Raw genomic sequence first — 10,589 nt, 5'->3', positions numbered from 1 at the left:
GGAAGTAATAGGGAGCCATTGAAGTTTTTGAGGAGAGAGTACGAGATGGTTAGTTAGAAGAATCACTTCAGCAGCTGGGTAGGGAATGGACTGGAGTGGGGAGAGATTTGAGACAGGGAAACAGTGAGAAGCTTCTTGCAATGCTCCAGGGAGAAGGTCACAAAGGTGGCAACTAGAAAACTACAGAGAAAGGGATGCTCTTCCAGATTGTCCCTTTGCCCCATCTCCCATCCACCCATATTATATTTAATATGCATACCATATCACACGTCCCTGGAATTAACATTTATTGACCACCTACTACACCAAATGTCCCAGAGTTATAGTAGAGTTTTAAGCTTTGATTTCTATCCCCATGTTAAGTACTGGGTAAACAAAGGCAAAAAAGAAACAACTTGTTCTCAGGAAGCTCACTCTCCAGCAGGAAATACCACATGTATACAAAAAAATAGAAAAGGATTTAAGGAGAGCAAAAACCTCCTCTCCCTTCCCTAGTACTCTACTCCTTCAATTTGTCAGCATTCCTTCACGTGCCTCTTCTCTACTGACCAATTTCCTCATGGAGCAGGAAGAGTGATTTTGTCCACACTCACTCTTTTTGACAAAAATAAGAGATTACAACCTAAACAACACATAGTTCCAATTGTCCACTCTTTCATTTCTCTTCCCATTGGTCCCCATCTTCCTTGACAGCTGTGATCTCCTAACATGATCTTTCCCTCTAGTGATGGAGATTTGACTGCATAGTCTGTTATTCCCATCATTTTGTTAGAGAGGTGAGACCCAATGTGTTAGAGAGGTAGGGAGTAGCAGCCATTGTCAAGGCCATGGGCCACCTATCCCTTTCTCTCATCACAGGAACAATCCATTGTCTTTTTCCATCACTATGGTGACATTCATATAGCTCTTCCTTCCTCATTCTGAGAGTGTATCCCCTCCACCACGTAACTTTCCATTGCCCTATTGAGGATCTGCAATTTCATTTCTTCAGAGAGAGTTCCTTGACTCACGTCTTAACATTTCCACAGATCTGTAAGAGAAACAAGAACGTGCTCCCCTGAAGAAAGGAGAACCCCTTTGTCTTTGAAGGATGTCCTCAGCAGGCCAGGAGGGGGTCACCTTCTAATGAATTTGAAGATGACCCTCACTTGATTGATCATCATCTCCCGGAAGTGATCTCCCATCAGGAAATAGAAGACAGGGTTGACCACACTGTTTAGAAATGCCAAGGGCCGGGTCAGAATGTAGAATGAGTTGATGATGACCTTTACGCATTTGGTCGGCTCCCAGATCTTCAGGCGGGATGCTATCCTCACATTTCGCATGATGTGATAGGGGGTAAAGAGAACTGAAAATATCACCACTGCCATGATGACCAAGTTGAGAGGCTTCTCAAGGGGGAGAGAAGTGCTAAGTTGTCTGCTTCTCTCCTTCAGAAAAAGCACAATTTTCATGTAAAAGAAGCACATGACAAAGAGTGGAATGAGGAACCCTAGGAAGGTCAGACACACGCTGTAGATAAGGTTCATTTCGGGATTTCCAGAACTCGCGTAGTCATTACAGGTGGTGCTATCGTTCGGGTCAAGGAAAAAGAGGATTGGTAGAAGCTCAAGGGTCACCCAGATCCAGATGGCCACAGAGATCAAGGACGAAACTGCTTTCTTTTGCAAGAAATGTTCCCGGAAGGGATATTTCATCAGCAGGTACCGGTCGATACTGATAAATGTAAGGAAAAGGATGCTTGTGTATAAGTTGGAATGGAGTAAGTACCTGTTGCTTATGCACAAGATATATGTCCCTTCCCCATTGGCATACTGTCTAACCAAAATGGGGAGTGTGCATAAGAGGGTGAGGTCAGAAAGGGAGAGGTTGAAGAGGTAAATATTGCCACTTTTCCAGTTTTTTAGGCAGAAAAGATAGCCCAGAACAACAGCCACGTTCCCAAGGATGCCAACGACAAACTCAATGGAATAGACAGTAGGAAGAAAGTATTTTTCTAGGGCTTCCTCTATTTCCAGCCAATTGTCACAAGTCCTGTTCTGATCCTAAGCAAGAGGAAAAAGGAAAAAAAAAATTAGGAATAATGAAATTTTCCCATGAGACAAAAAACTGATTAACAAAACCCTAATGTTTCTGTGATCAAAAAAGTCATTTAAAACTCTCTACTCCATTTCTTTATCCATAAAATGGGAAGGTTGAAGCAGTATGAGGTCACGTTCAGCTCTAAATCTATGAACTAATACATATTTTTAGCCTAAACAACAACCTTACAAATTATAACAAATCACAACAGTTGAATGGCTGAGATCCTGATTTTTAGGAAACAGGGTAGAATTATATCTCCATATGTTTATGAAAAACAAAGACAAGTATTTTGAACATTTCTGTGCTAAACATTCACATGTCCTTCCCCAACATTCTTAGTTGTGTCAAGCAACCGAGGCTCAAATCCCAGCTCTCTTTCTATTGTCCAGGTCACTTTTCTTTTCTATCTTTCAGTCTCATCTTGTAGAAGGTGGTTGTCCTTTGTTCTTCAAGAGGACCAAAATGATATCATTAATACAGACAGTCCCTTTGAACTTTTCAGGTAATTTCTCTAACTTTGTGAATTTCCTGAGCTAATTCAATTCTGCTTTACTCATAGAGGACAGCATCTTCTCTGAGGAAGGCACGCCATGCTGGGTGGTCCTGTGTCCATGTCATGCAATCAGTTCTAAAGTTCTTAAGGGAGACCTTGAGCGTGTCCTTGTATCACTTTTTCTGACCACCTTATGAGCACTTGACCTGTGTGAGTTCTCCATAAAATAATATTTTGGACAAGCAATAATCAATGTGGCCAGCTCTCCTCTCCAGTTACAAAAAATTATGACCTATCAACTTCCAATTGGGTAGCACATAGCTACCCGAATTACCTGAGAAGTTATGATTTTGTGGACTAGATTCAAGAGTGCCATCTTCCAACTCTAGCTCCAATCAATTTTTCCCAGATCGATTTCAGATTAGTTCCAATCTGCATTCCATCAAAATTGGGTTACATAATTCTCTCCCAAAGCCTTTGCAAATGCTGATCCCCATCCTTGGAATGGTATCTGGTCTCACTTTGGCTTCTTGGAATGCCCAGATTTTTTCCAAGACTCAGTTTAAGAAGCACCTTCTATAAGAGACCTTTGGTGATTCCCTTATTTAATTACTTTGTAATATATTTCTATATTTATATTTCATACTGTACATTTCATTTGTATGCTTCCTTGATGTGACGCAGCAAGTCATAACCTCTCTGTGACTCATTTTCTTCATTGAAAAATAGACATTCATAGTATCTACTTCATAAAGATGACAAAGACTAAATAAAATCTCTCTCTATATATATATAGATAGATAGATAGATAGATAGATAGATAGATAGATAGATATAGAGATAGAGATAGAGATAGAGATAGAGATAGAGATAGAGATATAGATAGATAGATAGATAGATAGATAGTGCTTTAAATTTTCCTAATTTTAAGGTGCCATAAAAATGCTAGCTATTAGTATTGAATTCTTAGTTAGTATTGAATTCTTAAATAATGACAAAGTCAATAATAAATTCCTCATTTCAAAAATTATAAAAGTCTTCTGAGGTATAAGGACAGTTGACCAATAGGAAATTAAAAATAAAGATGGAGCAGGGGCAGCTAGGTAGTGCAGTGGATAGAAAACCAGCCTTGAATTCAGGAGGGCCCGAGTTCAAATCTGGTCTCAGACACTTAATAATACTTCCTAGCTGTGTGACCCTGGGCAAGTCACTTAACCCCAGCTTCAGGAAAAAAAAAAAGAAAGAAAGAAAAAAAGATGGACATTTTGTTTTCTGAAAAATATACCAGTACAAACATTAAGCAAAATGAGTTGCATCTAATTTTTGTTAATCCTGAAGATTTCATAAAACAACTTAAATTTCAGTTTTGAAAAGCTGATTTCCATGGTTTGAGGAACGTTACTGGGAACTACAGCATAGGAACTTCAGGAGAACCATTCACTGCTTTTTTGTTCAGAGATTTCTTTGCATAATCAATCAATAACAACTTGAAATCATTTAAAGTTTATTTTATGTCCCCCAAAGAAGAGGAATTTTTCCTGAATCAACTTATATCAGTTACATATAATGATAGAACATCACTTGGGACCTAAAAATGGGGACAAGGAAATGTGCTAGGAAAAACCCCAGCAATAACAAGCTTTTTAAAAATGAAAGTTAAGAGCCCCCCTTAGTCAGAAGTAAATGTAAAAGTTCAAGTCAGAGACCTATCCACTAGTGCTTTCAAGTTCAGCAGCATCAGCTTGGGCACAGTGGTTGAAAATACATGCAATAGTAATAACTCATTTATAGTCTTAGAATTGGACAATCCTTCACATATATTATCTTTGAATCTCACAAAGTAGATCCTACTGCTGTTATTATTCCCATCTTGTAAATGGGAAAACTGAGATTCAGAGAGTGTTAAAGTGACTTTGCCTCAGGTCATAGAGCAAATTAATAGTGGCACAAGAACTTGAACTCAAGAGTTTTGATTCTAAATATCATGTTTTCCCCACTCTATCATATTGTGTTCCCTAGAAGCACCAAATCCAATATTTTATCTAATATTTGTTTCAGGATTAATGTATAATGATGAGGAAGAACAATACTAAAGAGTTCTAATGAGGGATTTTAGTGGCTCTATTCAATAATACTGATAAATTATGGGAATTACAGGATAACTTGTATGAAACATCTTTAAAATCTTTCGAGACACCATAAAAATGTGCTTGACTGTAATTCATACACCTGGGCTTTTGGGGACCATTACTGGACTGCAAGGGATGCTGATATGTACCATGTGTTCATTTATTTTATAGAATCATCTATAGCAATTTTATAATTTAAATGATGCTTGGATAATCCTAATAACTATATATTTGGCAAACCATCAAAAAAATTTAGTGATATTCCCCCCCCCTTTATCCCTTGGAGGTGAAACAATTCAGTCAAAAACAAATCAAGGTAACTTTTTTGTTATTGTTGACAATTTAATTTGTTTCCTTGCTGCTTTGCTTTATCAGGTAGATGTTATATAAATCACTAATCTATTAGTGAAGCAGACATTTTGAAAAACTTATGGCAGTAGAAGAATTCATGATTTAAAACCATTTGGACACTAGGAATGAAGGCAGTTAGGGTTTGGCATGGGGCATAGAGAAGAACTTAAATATATACTTTAAAAGCTTAAAACTATACTAAGACTTTGAGCTATCCTATATACTTACACATGTATTCATATACGTATGCTACTGTAGTATATTAATTATTAATTATTATTAAATTATTTTTATAGTTAGTTGTATATTATGTGTTTGCACACCTATCAAGTGTGTGTGTTAACTCAAAAGTCTTAGGATGGTTTTAAGATTTAAAACCACAATAAGACTTTCAGGGCAGTCTATATCTATGGCAAGAAGCTCAAAGGCAAAAATAATGGTCCCATATACAGCAAAATATTCGTAATAACTTTTTTTCAATAAGAGCAAAAAACAAACAAACAACAACAACAAAAACAACAACAAAAAAAAAACACCTGGAAATAAAGTAAATGTCAATTAATTGTAGAACAGCAGCAAAATAAATTATGATTATGATGATGGATGAAATAGAGCAGTACTAGACCTTTAGAAATGATAATATTGAAGAATTCAGAAAAGCATGCAAAGACTTATAAAAACTATTATGGAGTAAAATAAACAGGAAAAGATATCCATTATTGCAACCATATACATGGGTAGAGCCACAACCAAAACAGACTGTTATATAATGATAATGATTCAGCTTGGCCTTGGAAAAAGAGATTGGAAAAAGGAATTTCCCTCCTTATTTGGACAGCTGAAGTATTCCTGATGTGGAGCACTAAACATATTATCCAACTGAGCTGATATAGTCTAGTTTGTTTTTTTTTTCCTCCTTTCTTTTTAAAAATTATTAGCTCTAAGGATGGTTCTTGAGAAGGAGGGAAGGACAGAGATGCTTAGAGATGGAAGAAAACAAAAGCAAATAATATAAGGTTGTTTTAAAGAGTCATTAAGAAATAATAATGCGATTTATACTTTGGACTGGCTTTAAACAAAATTAATTTCATGTATCAAAATGAGAAATTATTACAGGTGAAGGCTTTTCAAAACAGGAATCACATTTGTGCCTAATTTTGTGCCTCACTAGTGCCTTTTCTCTCTTCCCTCCCCCCATCCTCTCCACATAATCTGGATCCCACTTCCCACTATACTCCTTGTGAGAGCACCTCATGCTCTCTTGTGTATTCTCCAAACTTGCTTGAATGAATGAGTGAAACAGAGAGGGAAGGCTGAGTCCTTGCCTGGAGGGGATGATAGCAACAGGAAAAGCCAATAAAAGCCAGATGACTAATGAACTCTCAGGCAGAACTAGGAAAGCTGGGGCAAGGGAATATCCTAGGGCTAGAGTTTTATCCCTGAACTTCACCTCAGGTTAATGATGAAGGGAACTCCAATGGAAAGACCAAAGCTTAAAGAGGTCACAAGCTACCAAATGGCTCTCTCTTCTGGCATCTGTTCCCTAGCACTAGCAACTGATTTCCTTTCCTTTTATTCTAATAGATAGGAGATGGCAAAGACAGGCAATCTTAAAACCAATGATTATGGGCTAAGTTAAGCTTCCTAGGACCCTCAGTATTTAATCAATTAGGTATCAAAACATAATGATGGCAACCGTGATCTTTAGGAGTGTTGTTTTTGCAAGTATTTTACAGAGTCTCAAGATGCTTCCCAGGATTTTTCCCTATATAATATCCACCCTTTCCCCTTTCCTACTAGAATCAAAAAATGTTTTCCAATGAAGAACTGACATTTGTATTTCTATCTCTAGATACTCTTTAATATAGAATATTATATAGATAATAATTAATATTGTAAAATACAGAATAGAAAAAGTGACAAAATGGTTACAGGTTAATTGACAACATTTCTCCTTAGGTTCTTCAAATGGTTGCTGATAGAGGAGAGAATGGCCATGAAAGTAGCATTCTGAGTCCTCTGAACTATCTCTAAAACTATGTCTGAGGCTTCCAAAGCTTTATGTGAGATCACGCTCATTTAAAAGGATTAATCATTTTAAAAATATGACTTCTGTGAAAGAATCCAGCATCCATTCAGTTTGCTCCTCTGGGCATTTGAGCACATTCACTATCACATTTATGTTGTAATTTCCCACTGATGTTGTTTGTTTGTTTTTTGCTATAAGTTGTAAAAATCCATTTGCATCCATTTCAAATGCATTTGAAATTTTAGTTGTAAAACTGAAATAATCAAATTAGGAATATCTCAGTGTATGAAAACATTTTGCAGTAACAACAAAACCACTAAGAATGATAATATAATAGTTGGTATTTATAAAGCATTTTGAGGATTGCATAGTACTCTACCTATAGAATTTTTCTTAGAACCCCCAGGCAGGTTTTTTCAAAACAAACCAAGGTGAATTACCTCTGCTGAAAATAAGTAACTACTTCTATTTAATAAGGTTTTCAATTATTAAAACTCTTTGAATGCTGGGGGGAAAGAAAAACCATTTAGATTTTGAGCACTTTACATTTGTTGTGCAAATGACCTCCTATAGCAAAGAATTAAAATATTAATATTTTATGCCCTGATAGAATATTTATTAGGTGCTTGTATTTACAAATAATCATATGACTCCTTATACATATATTCATATGGCATCTTAAATCAAGTTTTCTAAAAACTAGTGTGGTTCAAGCTCTTCAATATGTTGGGAATTTGTTTTGGTTTTTTTTTCCCCAAAATAAATCCTCAGGTTTATTTTAATTATTAATGTTAAATAAAAATGACATTCCTGTTAAATGCAAACAATGATTCAAATAGTTTTATTAAAATAGTTCCTTAATATATGTTGCTAGCCAATGGACAGAACAGCTACATGTATTCCTAGCAAACATAATATTGTTTGTCCTCTGTACTTTTCCTGCTAAATAACCATAGCTATTTCATGAACTCTACTTACTGATTTTAGTGAATATTAAAGCTCTTCTTAAAATACTGTCAGAGACCACTAACGTGATCCATAAGTTGAACCAAGCCTTTGGCAGTTTTATTTTAAAGGAACATTAATTTTTAAAGAGAACAGTGCTTTTGATATTAACCCATAAGACAGAAAACAATTTACAAGTTACATCCTACCCCCCCCCCCACAAACACACTTCTGGAGTGAATTTGGACCAGCTGACCATGGTTTAAGCATTATCCAAAATATTAATCACCCCTTTTCCAGGCGGGCCACTAGTTGCTGATCCAACATGACATGAACAACTCGACTCCGGAGAGGAATAGTGTAGCTTACCATTCTTTCGGATGGGCAGGCACTCCTCAGCAGCCCCTGCGATGAGTGATGCTTCTGGGTGGCGGGACAGCAGCTGTATTGCCTTATTTCATCTCATTTGCATATCATGCAATCATTCAAAGCACATTGAAGAGTTTATTTATCTGCCCTGCCAAAGCAGACCTATGTGCAGTTTCCTGTAAAGGGGAGGCACAAGCCCATTAACTCTTTCATGAGGGAGGAAGAACAAAGTGAAGATTTAGAAAACTCGAATGTTTAAATTCCCCTCTGCACAATTAAAACATTAGCTGAGTGTTGCTTATTTTCACTCATAAGCTATTACATCTGAGCTGGTTTCAGAGCATTTAGATTTGAAATTAAATTTGAAATATAAATATCTACACATATAGATATTCATTTATCTCTATCCATTTGCTCATTCATTCATCTACCTATCTGTATGTATGTGCTGTATACATATAGATATCAGTATCTACATCCATCCATCCATTTATTCATCTCTATCTATTCAGCCATCTATCTACCTAAATATCTACATAAATATTTATGTAGATAGATGTACACATCTATCTATTCATCTATCTCTAACCATATATTCATCTAGTTATCTCTATCTAAAATTATTAAGAACCTTTGGCTGTAGACCCACAATGCATACCTCCCTCATGCAGTTTGTGTCTATCAAAAGTAGATAGATAAATATGCTTCAGTGAACTCTGATCCACAATCTACAAAAACATATCTAGCAATTCATTACTTACGTGCTAATTTGGGATTTAGGAAAAAAAAGTCTAAAGTCAACATCCTTAGTATTTTTTTCCCACAGAAGAAAAGCTAGATCTGGTATTTAAAAGAAATGGCTCATTTGCTATCCACTCATTTCTTTGTGGGACCAGAAAAGAAACAATGGATAATAAGATTTACTTTTTTTTCCTTTTTTTTTTTCTTTTCTTTCTTTTTTTTTTTTTTTTTTTTTTTTTTTTTTTTTTTTTTTTTTTGTCTTCTAGATCTACTCAAATGTTTCTTTGTACCTAGTTTATGGAAGTAGAAAAAAGTTTTCATTTTTTAGGGGGATTATGACATTTTATTTTTTATTGTTTTTTTTTAATTAAAGATTTTTATTTTCAAAACGTATGCAAGGATAATTAAGATTTACTTTTCCAAAATGAAGAAACTGAATGCCAATGCAAACTGAATAGTCCCTTTAAGGTTTCATCATTCATGAGCATAATCACAAGGGTCATACTCAATGAAAAGAGGGGATTTATATCAGAGATACAGGGTGGATTAATATCAGGAAAACTCAACAGAATTGGTATCAATAACAAAATTTTTAAAAAATCATGATTTTATCAATAAATACAGGAAGAGCTTTTTACAAAATACAATTCCCAATTCCTATTTTAAAACACTAGAAAGCATATGAATAAAGAGTCTCAAAGATAATATCTATCTAAAACATCAGAAAATATTGCCTAATGGGGATAAACTTGAAGTCTTCTTAATAAGATCAGAAGTGAAACAATAATATCACCAGCATTCAGTATTCTGCTACAAACATTAGCTACAGCAAAAAAATAACAAAAAACAAAAATGAAACAAAAAGCAAGAAGAAATCAAAGGAAAAACATATACACTGAGGAAATAAAATTTGCAAATATGGTATACTTAGAGTGCTCTGAAGTATCAAATAAAAAAAAAACTAGTTGAAACAATTAACATTAGTGAATTTGCAAGATATAAAATAAACTCACATAAATCATCAACATTTCTATAACTACCAACAAACCCAGAAGGAAAAAAAAAATGGAAAGATAAATGACATTTAAAATGTCTGTAGATGATATAAAATACTTCCAAGTCTACCTGCTAAGACAAACAAAGGGATTATCTGAACACAATTACAAAATAGTCTGCACAAATCAAAACAAATCTTAACAGTTAAAGAACTATTAATTGCTCATTATATTATCATTATATATATTATATATTATTTATATATTATATCATATAAATGCATGTTGATCCAATATAATTATAAGTTATAAAAATTTCTGCCTGATTTAATTTGCTTACTTAGCATTATACCAAAGAAACTACCAAAGAATTATTTTATAAAGCTAGGAAAAAATGCATCTGGAAGGACAAAAGGCCAAGACAGGAAATCAGTAGGAGAAAAATAAGAGAA

At 34.9% G+C, this 10,589-nt stretch overlaps 1 protein-coding gene across 2 annotated transcripts in view; it reads right to left on the bottom strand.

The window, feature by feature from the left end:
* Positions 1-272: 272 nt before the first annotated feature.
* SUCNR1 (succinate receptor 1) overlaps positions 273-10,589 on the bottom strand; it is a 28,637-nt gene continuing 18,320 nt past the window's right edge. Inside the window, exons 3-5 of one of the 2 annotated variants that reach the window (XM_074298018.1) lie at positions 8,402-8,577; positions 2,913-3,154; positions 273-2,045 (exon numbers count right to left, since the gene is read on the bottom strand). In XM_074298018.1, coding sequence (XP_074154119.1) covers positions 1,116-2,045; positions 2,913-2,954 — 972 coding nt within the window. In that variant the 5' untranslated portion in view covers positions 2,955-3,154; positions 8,402-8,577 and the 3' untranslated portion in view covers positions 273-1,115. The remainder of the gene's footprint in view (positions 2,046-2,912; positions 3,155-8,401; positions 8,578-10,589) is intronic. The other variant, XM_074298019.1, reaches the window with a different exon arrangement.

This window comes from Sminthopsis crassicaudata, chromosome 3 (assembly GCF_048593235.1).
Source record: "Sminthopsis crassicaudata isolate SCR6 chromosome 3, ASM4859323v1, whole genome shotgun sequence".
Lineage (NCBI taxonomy): Eukaryota > Metazoa > Chordata > Mammalia > Dasyuromorphia > Dasyuridae > Sminthopsis > Sminthopsis crassicaudata.
This window is presented reverse-complemented; position numbering and strand designations above follow the sequence as displayed.